The 19,991-nt window shown below is 39.7% G+C and overlaps 1 protein-coding gene and 1 pseudogene across 1 annotated transcript in view; both read right to left on the reverse strand.

Moving 5' to 3' along the window:
* C2CD3 (C2 domain containing 3 centriole elongation regulator) overlaps positions 1-19,991 on the reverse strand; it is a 124,817-nt gene that overhangs the window by 71,999 nt on the left and 32,827 nt on the right. The window contains exons 9-14 of the mRNA XM_090265451.1: positions 12,346-12,500; positions 11,539-11,745; positions 10,821-10,933; positions 7,435-7,553; positions 3,065-3,187; positions 169-666 (exon numbers count right to left, since the gene is read on the reverse strand). Of these exons, the coding sequence (XP_090121577.1) occupies positions 169-666; positions 3,065-3,187; positions 7,435-7,553; positions 10,821-10,933; positions 11,539-11,745; positions 12,346-12,500 (1,215 nt within the window). The remainder of the gene's footprint in view (positions 1-168; positions 667-3,064; positions 3,188-7,434; positions 7,554-10,820; positions 10,934-11,538; positions 11,746-12,345; positions 12,501-19,991) is intronic.
* LOC150018476 (phosphatidylinositol 5-phosphate 4-kinase type-2 gamma-like) lies at positions 15,511-19,664 on the reverse strand (annotated as a pseudogene).

Genomic DNA, 19,991 nt, shown 5'->3' on the forward strand with positions numbered 1-19,991 from the left:
CATCCAATAGAGGGACTGGATCTACATACCAGAAAATTACAAAGGTCCCTCCCAGTCTGAACATTCTAGATTTCTTTTATGATGGCATAATGGTCTGGGAAACTTACTTTTCTCCCACCCCCATACGCCTCTAATGGATATAAAATGTTAATATATGTACAAATTTACCTGAGAAAAGTTAAAGACTGGTTGTGTTGTGCCCCATGCTATGACAGATCTGATGACTTCCTCTGTGCTGAAGAGTTTGCAATTTAAATAAACATTGCATGGTGGTTGTTTCTCTGATTCTCCAGTAATGAAATCCTTCCCGTCTGGCACCATCAACAACACGTGCAAAAGCAAAGCACTCTCTTTGGTTGACCCATTTGTCTGATTTGCTAAATTGTGAGAGGCTGGCACAGCCATGAAGGTTGAAGGATTTGGTGCAACAGGGCTTGGTGACCTTGGGTTGTTGGGCACCAAATTATGTTCTTCCTTTGCAGTTTCTTCATGAACTTGATTTAGGTTCAGTGAATTTTTGGTACAGGTAACATGCTGGCTAGGTTCTGGAAGTTTCTTATACGGACTTGTATTACGAGCGGAAAGTGAGGTATGTTGGGTGCTACTATTTAACTTAGTCTTGACATCAGTGAAATCCTTGTTATCTATAACAAGCTCCACCGTTACCTATAGAACACAAGAGAAAATTAGTAAGAATCTCTTCTAGAATCAGAATGAGAATTTTGGAGCTAAATGCAGCATTGGATTGTTAGAAAATAAATTAACTCACTTACAAATACCATAATAGTAGACTGCATATTAATTACCTTACCAGGATTAAGAAAGGCTAGGCAGATGGTTTATCAATAATATAAGATGAGCAAGGAACATCTACTTCAGCCAGGAAATAAGGACATGCTCAGAAAAGGATGGAGACATATTGAAAAGATAGAATCCAGTTGAAGGGGCTCCCATTGACCAAATCTGGAACTATTTGAGCATCAAAATGAGGAATAGTAATAGAGTATAACCAATTGAATAATGTAAGGATCCATAAGTCCATACCAATGTAAGTAAACAGAAAAGGCCGACTTTTCTGGATAGTAGATGCCAATCACTAAATGTACATGGAGTGGTAGAGTTAGAAAATCATCATCTTTCAATCACCGTGGTAATAAGTGATTCAGGTCAACTCCAGTGGGAGACATTCTACAAAATAACTGGTCTTCTTTTAAAAAATATCAAAGTACTAAAAAACAAAGAAGGGCTGCAGAAAACTGTTCCAGACTAAAGGAGATTAGAGAGACATGACAATTAAATGCAATGGATGATCCTGGATCAGAAAAAAATGTTACAAAGTTAAGTACTGGCACAATGGTGAAATTTGAGTATGGGTTATAGAGAGAATACAGTACCACTTTGAACTGATTTTTATAACTGTACAGTGTTATGTATGATGTCTTTGTTCTCAGGAAATACACAGCAGAAAATGGGGGAAAGAGACATGATAATCTCAAATAGTTCAGAAAAAAATTGTGTATGTGTATGTAGGGGGAAGAGGGAGATAGAAAGAAGGTGTGAAAAAGAGGCAGAAAGAAGAGGTAGACAGTGATAAAGCAAATATGACAAATGTTAATAATTGGTCGTCCTAGGAAAAGGGCATGTAAGTTCTTTGTACTATTTTTGTAATTTTTCTCTAAGTTTAAAGTTATTTTAAAAAGTTAAAAATATTAAGTAAAAGAGAATGTAAAAGAAATGATGAATAAAAGTGGTCACTATTGTAAGACTGAGTTACTGAAGAAAAAAGGAAACCTGCTGTTTCTTTAACACCCACATCAAAGTTTTTTGCTCTACCAGTAGTTCTCTCAAGAGATAGAATAGAAACAATTTCTAGTCCATCAGTTCTATTTTTAGCTCTTTCTGATTTTAAACATTGCTGGCCAGAACAAAATAGGCAAGCAAAAAATAAAACTTTGATGGTAGAAGACTAATGTGATAATTTTTTGCAATGATAATCACACAAGTCTTTAAAACTAAATGGCATTTATTAAGACCAGAAAGAGGGCAAACAGGGCTTCCAAGAAGAGGATGCAGCATGAAAATCAAGAACAAAAGCATAGAGGAATAAACCCGCATGATACCTTAGTAAGTCTTTACATAGTTTGACATGCTATTGGGAGGGAAGCTGCAAGAGAGAAGGCTACAGTGGTTGGCTGGAGTCACTGATGTACCCTGTATTTTATACTTTGGGTGACGAGGGGACATTAAAATATTTTATGTGTGGCTCTGATGGTTTTAAAAGCTCACCAGGACAAGCCACACATTAAAATTCTGCCACCTAAGAAGTTCTGATGCTTCTGAATACAGGGAAAGAACCCTCTCTCCAATGAATTATATATCAGAATTCATTTATCAGGCACGAACTCAGTTACTTCTCTCCTTGTTCACTGCCACTATTCTACTCCAAGCCATCAACAATCTCTTTCCTGAACTAATCCAACAACCTTCCCATTTGCCCTCTTGCCCCCTACAGTCTATTTTCCACACAGTAATTTTTTAAAATGTAAACCAGATGTCATTCCCATGCTTCAATGTTCTTTCTTGGCTTTTAGGATTAAAATCTAAACCCTTTACTCTGACCTCAAAGCTCTGGATGACATAGCTCTTGCCTGCCCACCCAGTCTTCCCTTCTACCACTCTACCCTTTGGCTCCCTATCCTGAGTCAACATTCAGTCCTTTGACAGCACCAAGTCCATTCCCACTTTAGGGACTTCGCATGTGTTATTCTCTTTCTCTGGAATGATCTTTCCTGTGCTTTTTACTTGGAGGCCTCTTCCTCTCATTCATCAAATCTCACCTTAAATATCACCTTAGACAGACCTTCCCTGGCCACCATCTCCTATTTCCTTCCAGATACTCATGATCACATACCATTTATTTCCTTCAGAGCACTTCTGTTGCCCTATTTTAATATAAGCTGCAAGAGCAGACACTCTGATTTCCTTGTCCACTTCTATATTCTCAGAGCCAGCTAGTAATACGTGCTTCATATATTACTGGATGGCCTGAGTTATATCTGTGTACCTTGAGGGGGCCAAATGGAGTCTGACCATTTTCTTGTTGCACTGAAAGCTGGTCACTGAAAGAAAGCAGCTCAGACTGAATGACAGCTCTCAAAGGCAATGATGCAGATCCAATGGCTTCTGACTGAGAGAAGGAAAGAAAAAGTTTAAGTTAAAGAGGAGCCATAGGGAAAATTGAAATGACAATATATAATGTCTTATATAGAAACCCATGCTATGCTTTATGAATAAATAGCTTGATTATTTGACTGAGGCAACTCTAAGTAGAAACCAATATTCTGACATATTCTGGTTTCCCTTTTGAATTTCATTACTTCTTTCATGAGTCATAAAGAAGTTGGGAGATTATCTTTTCCTATTTTTAAAAATATTTATTTATTTATTTTTAGAGAGAGGGGAAGGGAGGGAGAAAGAAAGGGAGAGAAACATCAATGTGTGAGAGATACATTGATCGGTGCCTCTTGCACAGCCCAACTGGGAACCCGGCCTGCAATGCAAGCATGTGCCCTGACTCGGAATTGACCCAGTGACCTTTTGGTTCACAGACTGGCATTCAATCCACTGAGCCACACCAGGCAGGACTTTTTCTATCTTTAAGAGTTAGTTCCTTATGAAAACTGTTCAACTTCATGCTTCAAAATATAAAATAAAATTAAGATGATATAATTTTTTTCTTTTTTTAAAGTATATTTTATTATGTTGTTATATTTGTCCCAATTACTTTTCCCTTTGCTCCTCTCTGCCCAGTACCCGCCTTCCCTGTAGCAACCCCACCCCCCTTTGTTCATGTCCATGGGTTGTGCTATAAGGTCTTTGGCTTCACCCTTTCCTATATTATTCTTAACTTCCCCCTGTCTATTTTGTACCAACCAATTACGTTTCTCAGTCCCTACATCATATCCCCATTTCTCCCCTTTCCCCCTCCATGCTGATAATCCTCCAAATGATCCCCATACCTATGATTCTGCTCCTATTCTGGTTTACTTAGTTGGATTTTGTTTTTATTTTTTAGATTTAGTTGTTGGTAGTTGTGAGTTTGTTGTCATTTTAATGCTCATAGTTTGATCTTCTTTTTCTTAAATAAGTCTCTTTAACATTTCATAGAATAAGGGCTTTGTGATGATGAACTCCTTTAGGTTTACCTTGTCTGGGAAGCACTTTGTCTGCTCTTCCATTCTAAATGATAGCTTTGCTGGATAAAGTAATCTTGGTTGTAGGTCCTTGCTTTTCATCACTTTGAATACTTCTTGCCAGTCCCTTCTTGCCTGCAAAGTTTCTTTTGAGAAATCAGCTAATAGCCTTATAGGCACCCCTTTGTAGGTAACTCTCTGCTTTTATCTTGCTGCTTTTAGGATTCTTTATCTTGAACCTTTGGCATTTCAACTATGGTATGTCTTGGTGTGGTCCTCTTTGGGTCTAGCTTGTCTGGGACTTTCTGTGCTTCCTGGACTTATATTGTCTGTTTCCTTTGCCAAATTGGGGAAGTTTTCCTTCATTGTTTTTTCACATAAGCTTTCAATTTCTTGCTCTTCTTCTCCTTTTGGAACCCCTCTGATTTGGATGTTGGCACATTTAAAGTTGTCCCAGAGGTTCCTAAGCCTCCCCTCATTTTTTTCAACTCTTGTTTCCTCATTCTGTACTGGTTGATTGTTTTTTTTTCCTTATGTTCTAAGTCGTTGATTTGAACCCCGGTATCCTTCCCTTCACCATTGGTTTTATGTGGATTTTCCTTCGTTTCATTTAGCGTAACCTTCACTTCTTCTCTTTTGTGTTTGCCATACTATACTTAAGGATATCTGTCAAGTCTGCGAGCATCTTTATCACCAGTATTTTGAACTCTACATCTGTTATTTTGGCTATCTCCTCGTCGCTTAGTGCTCCCACTGGAACCCTGATCCATTACCTCTTTTGGGCCATACTTCTCTGTTGTCTCATCTTGACAGGCTCCTGTGTTTGTTTGCCTGTGTCTTAGGTAAAGCTGTCGCTCCTGTTACGTTGTAAGGGGCGGAGCCTTAGGTATTGGGCGTGACCCATTTCACCATGTTGTGGCACTGTATGTGGGTGAGGGGTCTGAGAGGGAACAATGCCACTTGCTGAGAATTCGCCTTTTTCCAGGCACTTCTCCCACTTCCTGTATGGAAATGGCGCCTCTCTAGCCGTTGCCCTGGCCGTCGTTCCCAGAGTGGGTGGGTTTGTGGACGTTCTGGGACTGTGGGGGCCCTTTAAACAAGCAGACTCTAACGAGAGACCTGCAGTTTCTTCCTCCACCCTACTCCTACCTGTTTTTACAGTCAGAAGCAATAAGGCATTATTTTCCCTGGTGTTGGAACTGTGAGCTACGTTGTCTGGTCTGGTGCTGAGAGTGCTCCCCAGGTGTCCCTCCCTACTTTTTAAAATGTGTGACTGCACTTTCCTCCGGCCTGCCACTGCTGCCGCTGCCACACCACGTCCTCTCTGCCCCGGCTCCACCCGTTACCTGTCTGGATGAGTATTTTTTCTTTATATCTTTGTTTATTGGACTTCCATGCAGCTTGATTTTCTGGAACTTCTGGTTGTCCCTAGTTTTGAGATAGTTGTATTTCTTCTTAGTTGTGGAGGGAGATGCAGCATGTCTATCTAGGCCTCTATCTTGGCCAGAAGTCAAGATGATATAAATTTTTGCCATTAAAGCTAGGAACACTGCTCTAGCCAGGTGGCTTAGTTGGTTGGAGTGTCATCCAATACACCAAAAGGTTGTGGGTTCAATTCCTAATAAGGGCTCATACGAGAGGCAACTGATCAATGTTTTTCTCTCTCCCTACCTTCTTCTCTAAGAGTAATTTAAAAAACCTCGTATATTCAGGGGCGAATTTAAAAGAAAACTAGAAAAATTATAAAACATTATCCCTGATGCTATCAAGGTTATGGAGCAACAGGGGCTGTCATATACCTGAAGTTGGGAACATAAAATGGCAATATACATTTGGACAGCAAATTTGGCAATAAATATAAAAAGCTTTAAATATTTATACTCTTTGGCCCAGTAATTTCACTTTTGGAAATTTATACTAAAGAAATAAATACATAAAAACTTTATACACAGATATATATTTTTAACAGTGAGAAATAACTAATGTTCAATAATCAATTTATTATAATTATAGCACATTCTTACAATGAAATAATATATAGCCATTAAAATGATATTTACTAAGTGAGTTAATATAAACAATATTTGTTATAATGATTGATAAAAGTAGGGTATTCAAATATTTATAAAATTTTGTGGAAAAGATTAAATATATATTTTTTGAAAAAAAAAATGAATAAGAACCCTCAAGACAATGTTAAATAAAAAGATAAAAACTGCATATAAAGTTTTCCTAAATTGTCAAAGATTTACATATATAGTATATTGTATTCATCTGAAAAAGGTAAAGGAGATACATAAATATTAACAATAGTTATTTCTTGGTGACGGGTTTACAATGATTTTTCCTTTTTAAAAATATTTTTGAAGTTTTTATAAAAATATGCGTAATTCTTTTATACTTAGAAAAAAGAAATTAGGTGATTCAATTTAAATATACTGAAATGTTTACAGAGGTTTTCTTGAGGTTGTAAAATTATGTATTTTTCCTCCTTTTCCTACTTTGCTCTATTTGAAAACAAAAACCTCTGAAAAAACAAACACACAAACAAAAAACAAGATGCATTCTTCATGCTATCCACACCAAAGAGGTCAAAGATGAAAAATCTACTGCTAAGTAAAAACTGCTCATAATATAATTTGATGATTTATGTTGTATCAGTTACAAATGGATTTTACAGACTTGGAATTAGCTGATTAAAACTGCTGCCCACATTATATTATTTTGAACATGAGCTGATTATAAGAATTCTGTCTGAAAAAAATAGGATCTCAAATTAAGTCTAATAGCCTACGTCAATCAAAACAATCAACTTTCCATAAAAGGGAGCACAGTAAAGACATTAAGAACTTAGAATTGAAAGTCAAAAGACTTGGGGTGGAGTCCTGGCTTTGTCTTTTATTAGCTTGGGTGATCTTATACAAGTTACTTAACTCCACTTAACACAGTTTTTGCATGTGTAAAATGAAGACAATAATGTCCCTAATTCACAGAGCTGTTGTAATGATTAAATCTGACAGTGTTTTCATGTAGAGCTTTTTAGCATATCCAGTCTATAACAGCAAACAGACCATAATATCTTTTCTATAACAAACAGCAAACAGAAATTAAACAAATGATCATAAGCATTAGTATGGTTTGAGCTTAGAGAAATTCCTACTTTAAGTAGAAATATAATTTTAAGCATGCTCCAAATCCCTGGTGTAAGTGGTAAGGCAAAGGTCAAAATCGCTTGCAGTACCTTTTTCTGTGGGTTTTTTTTTGTGTAAATTTGGAAAATAAGGTTGGAATTCCACCAGTGTTCTATCATCGGGCCACCAAACTGTACTGGAAACACAAATCTCTGCTGGAATTTCACCACTGAAAGTAGAATGAGACACATAAGCACATGTCACACCACCAACAAAGCCATCATTAATGCATACTTCAACATCTCCCTTTCAAATCTAACTAAAATTTCTTTCAGCAGTCTAGTCAGCGTCACTTCACGGGAGTGTTAGGGGTATAGGGCTGAAGGAGCAGAGACAAAGAGAAAACCCTGGGTATAGTATAGGGAAGAAAAGCAGTAAAACATTGCCCTGCGCTGTTATGAGAAACGAATGACAAGCATATGGGCACAGAGTGTGTAGAGACATACAGTTTTTAGAAGACAAGTTGGTAGGTAGTGTAACAAAAGAAGGGGGGCTGGCTAGAGGTGGGGCAATGAAGGTAATCGAAGAGGAAAAAACTAAAAAATTATAATAATACAAATGAGTTTATCTTCTGGCTGAAGACTAGGATACTCCTATTTTGACACTCATATAAAGTTCCAGGTACTGATGTTAGTTAGCAGTGTTAGGCAGGGGAAAGTCTATCTCTTGGATAAAAAGGAAGGGGATTCTGCTATAGTAAGTGTAAATGGGATAAAGTAATGGCAGTATTTGAATCTGTGCTCACTGTCATGGGGCTGTAAGAGGTTAAAAAAAAAGGGATCCTTAGAATCCTTTGATATGGGTAAGTTTTGTTACTTACTAGTGACCACATCAGCCACAGTTTATCACTTCTAAAATAATCTTTCAGTTCACTCACTTCTAGATCTTTAAAATGGATCTGAAGAATCCTCACAAAAGACCAAGTTCATTCCAATTGCCCATTTTGACCTACTGATCTCTCTATTCAACTTTTTGCCATCTTAATTCTTGACTCTGTTTACTTCTCTTGGTACTCACGGACAGGATCTGAGTCTTGCTATCTTGATCCACACATATGAATTGTGAACAAAAGGTCTGGGCCCAGGAAGCCCACATCCACTAGACCAACCTGCTTATTCTACCAGGAGGAGGAAAGTAAGACAACACATTCTATACCTCATTGGTGTGCTGAGAGGATCAACTGAGGTAATACATGATAGAGCACCGTGGACACTATAAAATCCTTTATATATAGATAGAACAATTTTAATCTGGTGCCATGCAGATTTCTCTTCACCACCTAGGTACATTTTTACATTATCTTACTATATTTATTACATAATTCTGTCTCTTAAGCTCATTTTTTACCCCTAAAAGTGAGTTAAGGCAATAGTGGAAGAAGAAATTCATGTAAATAAATTGTTAACAATGTCCCACAGATATTTTTTAAAAGTTTCTAACAATGTCCCAGAGAAGATTTTTTAAAAAGAGTTTATTTATTTATTTTTAGAGAGAGGGCAAGGGAGGGAGAAAGAGAAGGAGAGAATCATCGATGCGTCGGAGAAACATTGATCGGTTTGTCTCTTGTATGCACTCCAACTGGGACCGAACCATAACCCAGGCATGTGCCCTGACTGGAAATCGAACTGGCGACTTTTCGCCTTGTGGAATGACGCCCAACCAACTGGGCAGAGCTCAAAGATATAAAGAAAAATTGCTAACAATGTCCCAGAGAAGACTGTTTTTAAAAGGAAGGGATTCTAAATATATGTAGTCCAGCCTATATTATTGTTGTTAAGGGAGGTCCACGAAAGAGAGTGATTTTGTCCAAGGTTATACAATAAGTGTGTGGAATAACGACAACCAGAACTCCTACAGTCCTGGCTCAATGCTTATTACATACTTCTCGTATGAATGTCTTTAGAAGAACATGGAGAGAATTCAACCACTGTGGCCAACAACAACAACAACAATAATAATGATAATAATAATAATAATGAGATAGCACTTTATACCCACTGGGATGGCTAGAATTTAGAAAAATGGAAAATAACAAATGGTAGTGAGCATGAAGAAAATTAGAATCCTCATATACTTATGGTGAGAATGTAAAATGGTGAAGCAGTTGTTGAAGAGTCTGGCAGTTCTTAAAAAATTAAAACATACAGTTTACCATATGACCCAGCAATTCCACTATTAGGTATATATGCAAAGGAAATGAAAACATATGTTAATAAAAAAACGTATACACGAAGGTTCATAATAACATTATCCACAATAACCAAAAAGTGGAAACACCCCAAATGCCCATCAGCTGATGAATGGATAAAATGTGGTATAGCCACACAATGGAATACTTTTTCGTTTCGTTTCGGCAGCCGTCCGTCTCGAGAGACGATGGTGTAGCTTCTTAAGAGTCTATCTGCACCGCCGAGAATGGTTGTGCAGTCCGACTCGGGAGTGACACGGTATCTGTCATCTTGCGATGACGCTGGAGTGTCCTCTCCAGTGAAGCTGAAGCTACAGAGCCTGGGCAGGGTGATATGGAGGGTCTGCTGTTGCCCATGCAGCAGACCCCCACTCTCTTCGCAGCTGAAGGGTCCAAGGGAAAGACGGAGTCAATACAGCTTGGGTTCAGGTGCGCTGCAGGAGTTGCCGGTGTTGACTACAACGTCAAACCGCCTTAGGGACTCCGGCTCCGGATTTTCTGTCGGGGTTTACTCCCTTAGCCTTTCCCCTGAAGAGGTATGCCGCAAGGCAGCGGAGGTTTTTTGGAGTCAGAGTTTTCCTTCTCTGAATGGAATACTAAATAGCCATAAAAAGGAGTAAAGTACTAATATATACCACAATATGAATAAAATTTGGAAATATGAGAAGTCAAAAAAGCCAGTCACAAGTTACATATAATTCAATTTGTATGAAATATCTAGAAAGGGAAAATTGATAGAGACAGAAAGTAGATTAGGAATTGATTAGTATTGGAGGTTGAAGAGGGAACTGAGGAGTGAATGCTAATCAGAATTCAATTTCTTTTAGGGAGAATGAAAATGTTCTAAACTTAGCTCGTGGCGATGGTTTTACAAGCCCTATGTGTATATACTAAAAGCACTGAATTGTACACAAGTGGGAGAATTGTATGGTATGTAAATTATACTTTGACAAAAGGTTTTTAAAAAGGGAAGGAAAAAATGGCAATTGTTGAAAGAACACGATAAGCATCAACAGTTGAGTTGCACTCTCAGCTTTGTTATGACTTTGTTGCCTTGCATCGGGATAGTCACAGCAGCTCTGGGCTAGTTTCCTCACTTATAAAATAAAGGAATTAGAAAAGTTTCACTTAAAAATTCTTTCTGCCTCTAAGATTCTCTGATGCTATAAGAGTCAAATGAGTAATTAGGAATACCAAAATTCTTCCAAGGCCAAAATGTCTAAGGAGCAGAAAACCAGTCTCTCTTACTTCCGTCTGTAATTTTACTGGACGCGAGCCGAACGACCTCAGTTATCAAAGTTTTCTTTCCCAATCCACTTTTGGAAAAGCCCACAGGTAAGTGATATTCCACAAAGAAGGTGCTAAAAGAAAATCAAAACAAAAAAAGTGATTAAAAAACAAACCAAATAATAAACCTATTTCTTGTCTGATAAATCCTGCGTATCTTTCAGGGTTCTACTTTCAGGATCTGAGGTCCTCAGAGGAACTATCTCCTCTCTTCACAGCCTTCACCAATCCTGCCAGGCAGAATTCAAGGCTCTCTTCCTGATGCTCCCATAGCACTTTTAATATAAAACTTCTATTTTGGACCCTAAAGCCCTATATTACAGATAGCCATTTAAATGCCCCTCTCTCTCCTGCTGATTATAAGGTATGCATCTCCCCCCACCCCTTTTATTGGACATTTATTTCCAATATTTTAAAATAATGTTTTTAACTTATTGTTGTTCTATTACAGTTGTACCATTCTCTCCCCCACTGCTCTCTCCTGGCCCGCCCAGGTATGGGTCTTGACTATAAGAGTTTGGGTCTTAACTTTCTACATATACTTAGCGCAGTGCTTGGGGCTTAGTGGGTATTCAATACATTTTTGTTGAATGGTGCATATGAAAGCATTTTAAAAACCATAAAGTGTTACACAATTATTTATTATTATCACTATACACTTCCCATGTTAGAGGTATACCGCTTTTTTGTTGTCAGCTTAGGTGGTCTCCCAGGAAAGCTTTTTTTGCCAGGGGTCATCTGTGGACTATCTGGAGGAACTCCCATTGTTTCGATGATGATTCTGACTGAATGTGTTCTACCCAGAAGGGCCAGTCTATCTATACTTAGTGTCACCAGTTGGGCATCTTCTGGAGTTTCTGATATCATCTGTTGTTCAACCAAATTTCTGAAAGGAATTCACACAGAGAGTGAGGCAGTCAGTCAGAGGCCCAATATGAAATGATCCAGTTTGCAGAGACACGAGGAGAAAAGAGGAAGAGCAGGAAGCATCTTAATTCACAAGTTACCAAGTATTGGGAAATATTTTAAATCAGAATTCTGGTCCTAATCCACAGAAGAAATCTCAAAAAGTGTAAAAACATTCTTCTAATCTATAGGCTTAATTCCACACAAGAATAGAAACTGGTGTTATAGAACTAGTTTTTCTACAAGGGATACAGATTTTACTTCAGTTACCAACTACTTTACTATAACTACTATCACTAGTTTTTTATATTCTTTTTCATTTGCTTTCCTTACGAATACTTTCTACATAAGTATAATGTAGCACACATACACCTAGAATTCTGTTTCTCCCCGAATCATTTTATCATATCCATCTTTTCATGTTATTACATTTTTAAGGACTACAATACTTAATGAGTTACAATAACTAACTTAACCAGTCTGATACTGTTGGACAAACACAGGTCATTTTACTTTAGATCTTGTGAAAATAATCTTCCTTTGTTTTTGCCTTTAAACAAGCATTCATAGAGAAGCTCACCTATTTTTCTTGCCCACTGTTCTCTTCTTCAACTTGTGATCATTTGACTCCAGAACCTTAGAAGATCTGGCAAGAGTTTTGGACTGGTTCTGTTTTTTAGAAGGGACAATATCATCATCTTCACTGAAGGAATCACTAATACTGCCATTAGATTTCTGTGGGTGGCAGAAATAAACAGAGAGGCTCTAAAAGGTAAGTGCTTTGGGGATAGTGGTAATAAAAACATTTCTCTACACGTAATCAAATTCTTCTCTGTACATATGTCATTTTTAAAGTGATAACTAACACCTGGGAGATGATTCCATGTTTCTCCTGCTCATACAAAAATACCCTTGACCCTTGAACAATGTGGGATTAAGGACTCTGATCTCCCTGCGCTACTGAAAATCTACCTATACCTTTTGACTCCCCCAAACCTTAACTACAGTTGGCCCTTTGCATCTACAGACTCAACTAACTGCAAATCATAGTTGGAAAACCATGGCTGGGAATGCAAAAATACTTTTTTCAATTCATCGTTGCTGAATCCAAGAATACAAAACCCACAGATACATAGTATTATTAATTGAAAAAAATCTGTGTACAAGTGGATCTTTGTAGTTCAAAACCATGCTGTTCAAGGGTGAACTGTAATCTGAAGTTCACAAAAATAACCTACAAGTTCAGTTCAAAGAAAACAGATTCTTTTTCAAATTCACAATAATAATAATCACTATTTATTGACTACCTGCTATGTATCTGGTATTATGCTAAAAAATGTATTTCTAATACCACACTCCTGTAAGGTATCCTTATTTCAATTTTTATAAGTGAGAAAAATGAAAGCTGAGAGAAGTTAGCTTATTTGTGATTCGCAGCTATAAGCAATAAAGGCAGATTTTGATCTCCCTGGGTTCCAAAGCCTATATTTCTACCATAGTTTGAGGTAAAAATCACTGGTAAAATGTCACCTAACTATATGGATGCACAGATTGCTTTTTTCACCACGCCATACTACTAATGCATTCTGCATTTACTCTTGCTAAGATGAACTGTTTATTATATATCACAAATTTCCTTAATTACAAGTCCCTAGTAATTTTTATTTTGAGAAGCAGCAGCCACCACAATTGACTCATCAGCCCTTTCTACCACAAAATGCAACATAAAGAAGACAGCATTATAGCTATTTGACTACATTTCTATAGTCAAAAAAAGCTTGATAATATAAATGCAGGAGGCTAATCCAAAGTCATTTTTATGTGTATCACTTCCAGCTCCCTTTTTCAGCAACTCAGGGTGTATAACGTGTTGACTGTGTGGTTAAGAGTAACAAATTAATAGTTAATTATGAATGATCAGAATACCCTTCTATGAAGTAATACAACTTTTTCAAGGTGAAATTACAAAGCTTTCTATTTTGAGTCAATGAATTAATTTCTATATGATGATAGCAATGGGAATAAATACACAAGATCTTTTGTATTAGTTAATAAAACAAAAAAGATGAAAATCAGAAGCAACAAATGAAGACTATACTACTCATGATACATCATCATCAGCCACATGGTCAGAAAACCCATTTCTAAAGAATAATGGCTGCTGGTGTCATGGGGTCTTATTGCATTCAACAGAGGAAAGGTAGATGATTGGAATAAAAAAGGTCCACCAGGCTCTGGACAGGAAGGTATCCTAGGGTCTCCAAGCCTTAACTGGGGACTCTTCTTGTTACTTCTTTTGGAGCAGAAGATGAAGGGCAGAAAGGAATTCTTTATGACTCATGCCTTCTTGTGAGACAGATCAGTTCAACCAGATACAGAGAAAAGAATCTTTGCATCCTCCAGGCCAGTCATTGGCATCCATCTTTCTGTTTTAAAAAAAAATGTAGAAGCCTCAAGGTGTATGGATGACAGCAAGAAGAATGGTACCTTTACCCCAAAGGCACTGGAGGGCAGGGAGGACACATCTGGGCTCACCAGGGTCCTCTACATTCTGAGTATATCATGCATCAACTCAACTACCTTTGGAGGAGGCTGGGTGACTGAATTATGGCTCTGACTCCTCACTGGCGGTGGAAAGTGAAGATGACAAACAAGTCCATCTGTCCCTGGGAGACACAGTAGCAGTGTAAGATGAGAAAAAAGAGAACAGAATAACAAATCCATCTGGAAAAAAGGCTTGAGAAGGGGTGAAGGAAGGAAGTATGCAAGACACATATCTCCAGGGGGTAGAGGAGGTTCACATACTTGAGACCTCCATCATTTTGAAATGACAAGTGTTGACTTAAGTAGAGCTATTCCCTTCTCCTGGTAATAAAACCTCAGGGATGGCTAGACATGAAGAAAGAAAATTTAACATGGGGAATAAACAACACCCCCTGGCCTATCACTCCAGCCTCCAGAACTGGCCATACCCGCACTGCAGCGTTCTGGCACCAGAAGGGGTGTGTGGTCCTCAGGAAGAGCACCAACAGTCAAACACCTTGGCCATCCATCTCTGGCATCCTTTGCCCAGGAGTAGAGATAGGGGTGGGGGTGGGGTGAGGGAAGAGCTTGGAGAGAGTAGTCAATTCTTGGCAGAGATTTCTCCAGTTCCCCGCCTAATCACGAGAGTCCTCTTAGTTCCCACCTCCATGAGGTGCCAGTCTGCTGATCACTTTCCATCCAACCCATGTGTAAAACTGGCCATATCCCATCATGTGCATGCCTGCACCTACATTTGTAGTATCTTGAAAGTCTGCCATCCCAGGGCCTCGCTGGGAAGAAGGAGGCCACAGTGAGTTTTATAAAGTTATCAGCAAAATTTAGACACTCTTAGTTCATCCCCCAGAGCAAAGTGCATGCAGAGTAGTTACTTAAGCCGGGTCCACCTGACCAGTCAGGTCCTGAAGACATCCAACCGCCCCCTCCCTCCAGCTCCTCCTATGTTATAGAAACAACAGAACATTTTACAAAAATCAAGGCACTTGGGAGAGAATCAACAGTAACATTCTCATGATGCAAGAAGACTTGGAGGGGAAGGAGAGAGGGAAGAAAATTGGACAAAGGGGAGAAAAGGTGATGCATTTCTGAGGACCAGAAAGGACTTACCCAACACGATGGAGTTATTTGGATGGAAGGAGCTCTAGTCTGAATTTTTCAAAGAAGAGAAGTAATGACCAGAATATCCACAATTCCCCCAAGCCTCTCAGAACCCCACCACCTTGAACATAAAGCAGCAGTCACCACAGAGTCTCTTAGGTAAAATGTCAGTAATAAAATCCAGGAATTGCGTAGCATACTGCTTAGAATGGACAACAGAGATCTCTACCCCAGCCCCATGTTTAAGTTTTGGCTGCAAGGCTGCTTTCTTCTTGGCATCATACTGCATCAGGATGTCAATGAGGCCCATGAAAAACACCTCTTTGTGGGGGACCCCCCTCAGCACTTTGGCTGGCACAGACATCAATGAAAGGTTCAAACTCTTCAGGGTCCACGGTCTCATGGGAACAGATGTAGACACTAATACCGTCAGGGGAGGTGCCACAGGAGCACACCAGCACAGGAGGTCGGGTCAGGCCACAGTCCCCATTGGCCTCCGACCCATCCTCTCGCATACATCCCTTCTCCTCTGGTACAAAAACCCAGAGACGTTGTGGATGCCCCATAGAATGTTATAGCCCACGATTTTCAGCTGCACTAGGAACTCCACATCTCTTTTTAGCTTCTCCAAGAATACTTTTTTCTCTTCTTCACCAACATAAACTTTCTGGTTCTTGTTGAGAAAGTCCATATCCTTAAGGGTGGGCAATTCCTTAACCTTTTCTTTATCGTTGGCTTCGAGGGACACTAGGAAGCCCTTGAGGTCATACTTCCTGTGCACAGGAAGACAGTGGCTAAACATGCTGTGCATCACAAGCATGTACTGTAGTTGTCTTCATCGTCCACACTAACTGGGTACATCCCCAGGACCTGGGACAGAAGTGTGTTGCCATGGCACTGCACAATGTACTGGTGGCAGTTGGAGAGGCTGCTGCACATGTCAGCAGTGTCCTCACTGGATACTTCTCCGATGACGAGAATACAGAATCCAATCATAGGAGATACGGAAGTGACCACCACTGCCTTCACTTTCACTCCAGGGGACAGGGTGGGGGTAGGGGTGGGGGTGGGACTTTGGGTAGGAAACGTCAAGTGAATCCAGTCAAGATGGTGGTGTAGACCTCATCTTCCCTAACCAAAGAATACATAACTTCCCTGGCCATAAACAGCAGGCTTCCGGGAAAGAGAGGAATTCTAATGCAAACTGAGAGGTAACAGCAGAACTAAGAAGCCAGTTCAGGAAGAAGCTGCTCAGAATTCTCTTTCTACTCCCCTTCCCAAAAGAAACAGCAGGTCTGCATTCCCCCTAGGAACTTCCCCCTCCCAAATCCCCACCTTTCCCCTAGGTAAACTTGCTCCTGAAAGCAAGATAAGGTGGATGCTGAGGTTTTAACCCACCACCTTCTCAGACTGCTAGCCTCTGATATTAATAATAATGCAATTACAATCCAATTCCTGTCTCTGCTTTTTGGATGAGCAGTGACAGGCAACATGAGTCCTGGACTCAGCTGCCCTCTGGTTTCACAGCCTCATCAAAATTACAATTAAACTATAGAAAAATCACTAGTCAGAACTGTCAGATTTTGAGCTGAACGGAAGTTCTACAATTATAAAATTAAAGAATGAGGGGTGGAGACACAGAATGGGCTGGTCCCACACCCACATGTGGCAGATAAAAATCATGAGAAATAGCTTAGGAGCAAAGGGTCCCAGTCTCACACCAAGCCCCCAGGGTTCCAGTGCCAGGAAGAGAGTTCACCATAACTTCTTGCTGAGAAATACAGTGGGGATTGAGGCTGTGGAAAACAAAAACTGCTGGACTCCCTGGCAGTTCCTCTTAAAGGGCCCACGCATAGACTTACTCAGACTCATCACTCTTTTTGAGCTCCAGCATGGAGGCAGCAGACTGAAAGGCATCAGACACATACAGAGAGAAACTGAATTGTCCGGCATCAGGGTGAGAACCTGGGGGACAGCTTTCTCTCAGACAGTAGTGCTGGCAGAGACCACTGTTCCTTTCCTGAGGCCTCTCCCCATAGAGCCACAGAGCCTGCAGGTGGGTGCCATATCTGAGATTCCATCAACCTGGCTAACAAAGTTTGCCCCACCCTGGTGATTCCCTGAGGCCCTGTCCTACCCAACTTTCATGCCCACCGAAGCTGTTTCCAGTGGCTTTTCCATACGAATAGCTTGTCTTGGCCCATGCTTCAGATTTTCCTAAATTCTCTCAAACAAGCAGCATCTAGCTTCAGCGAGCCCCGAACCCCGAACCCCGTACCTCTCACTAAATTGCCGCAGGCTGGCACTAGCAGCAGCTGGCCCTGGTTCATAGCTTGGCCTTGCCTGTGGCCCTTCAAGCCCAGCACAAGTAGCAGCCATCTGTTACTTCCAGAGCACTTTGTAGCTTTTGCTGTGTGACCTCAGACAGAGCAAGGCGGTGGGTGGCCTTGGATGTACCAACAGCAATCAAGGCTCAATTACAAAAGGAGAGTGTACACAGCCCACATGGTATGTGCACTGCGAGTATCCAACTTGGGTAATAGGGGAGGCTGTGCCACTGGACCCTACAGGACACCTATATTAGGCCACGCTACCAAGACAGGGAGTCATAGCAGCTCTACTTAATACATAGAGCAAACACAGAGAGGCTGCCAAAATGAGAAGACAAAGAAACATGGCCCAAATGAAAGAACAGAACAAAACTCTAGAAAGAGACAAAATGGAGACAAGCACGCTACTAGATGCAGAGTTCAAAACAGTGGTTATAAGGATGCTCAAAGGACTTAGTGAGGACCTAAATAGCATTAAAAAAAAAAATCTAGTCAGAGATGAAGGATACACTAATTAAGAAAAATTTACAGAGAATCAACAGTAAACTGGATGAAACTAAAAATCAAAACAGCAATTTGGATTATAAGGAAGCAAAAAACAACCAATCAGAACAGCAAGAAGAAAAAAAGAATCCAAAAAAATGAGGATAGTGTAAAGAGCTTCTGGGACAACTTTAAGCATACCAACATGTGCACGATGGGGGTGATGCAAGGAGGAGAGAAAGAGCAAGGAATTGAAAACCTATTTGAGAAGACAATGACAGAAAACTTCCCTAACTTGGTGAAGGAAATAGACACACAAGTCCAGGAAGTACAGTGAGTCCCAAACAAGATGAGCTCAAAGAGGCCCACTCCAAGACATATCATAATTAAAATGCCAAAGGTTAAAGATAAAGAGAGAATCTTAAAAGCAGCAAGAGAAAAGTTACCTAGAAGGTAGCCTGGTTGGACTGTCAATTGATTTCTCAAAAGAAACTTTGTAAGCTAGAAGTGACTGGCAAGAAGTATTCAGAGTGATGAAAAGCAAGGACCTACAACCAAGATTACTCCACCTAGCAAAGCTATCATTTAGAACTGAAAGACAGATAAAGAGCTTCCCAGATAAAAAGCTAAAGGAGTTTATCACCATCAAAACAGTATTACATGAAACGTTAAAGGGTGTTCCTGAAGAACAAAATGGCAATAAATACATATCCATCAACAACTGAATCTAAAAAACAAAATAAACAAACAAGCAAAACAGTGACAGAATCACAGATACAGATAACATTTTGATGGTTGCCAGATGGGGATGCAGTCAGGAGAATTGGAAAAAAGATGAAACGATTAAGAATTACAAATTGGTAGTTACAGAACAGTCATGGGGATATAAAGTATGGCATAAAAAATAAGAGCAGCCAAAGAACATATATGCATGACCCATGGATTTGGATAACGATGTGGGGATTGCCTGAGGGTGTGGGGAGGGGGCTGGGCAGAGGGGGAGCAAAGGGGGAAAAATTGGGACAACTGTAATAGCATAATCAGTAATACATAAGTAAAAAAAAAAAAAAAGAAAAGAAACACCAAGTAATCTTGATCACCAATGCCAAATCAATCATGGAGGTTGCTGAAGACTTGCGGACAATACTCCTTGACTTAAAATGACTGGGTAGATTTTCCCTGTGGAAAAAATGATTGTTCATCTTGACCTTGGAGCTGGCCTTAGAGTCATCTGGCAGCAGCAATACAGGGGGAGGCACCCTGCTGAGCTCACTGATGGAGGGGGCTATGCCCCACAGGAACACACTACCAGCAAGTCAGCCGCCTAGAATCCCTTCATCTTCTGCTGCAGAAAATGCTTCTTGGTTTTAAAGGCAAAGCTGAAACCTGGGCTGGGGGCTGTGGTAGTCACTGGTATAGTAGCAAGTGGGGCCAAGGAGGAATACATGGTCTCCCATGTACCGAACCCTACAAAGCTTTTTGCTCTTAGTCTTTTCTTTATTAAGTGGCTGCTTTAAAAATGCTTACTGCCAGCACAATCAAAATATTGTTGGCTCCATAGCCTGAAGAAAATTATAATAAACATAATTTAGGTTAAAACCTAAGAATTTCAGGAACAAAAGCAAGGCAATAAGGTTCAATTTCTAAGCCGTGGATGTTATTCAATATTAAGAACCTCAAACACTGATCCCAGGAAAGGACATGTGTATTCTAACTCCTTGGTCTCCCCATTTTCTCAATTTTTCACTCCATTTTCCAGCCAACAAACATTTTC

Source organism: Furipterus horrens, unplaced genomic scaffold, assembly GCF_987537825.1.
Source record: "Furipterus horrens unplaced genomic scaffold, mFurHor1.1.pri manual_scaffold_2, whole genome shotgun sequence".
NCBI lineage: Eukaryota > Metazoa > Chordata > Mammalia > Chiroptera > Furipteridae > Furipterus > Furipterus horrens.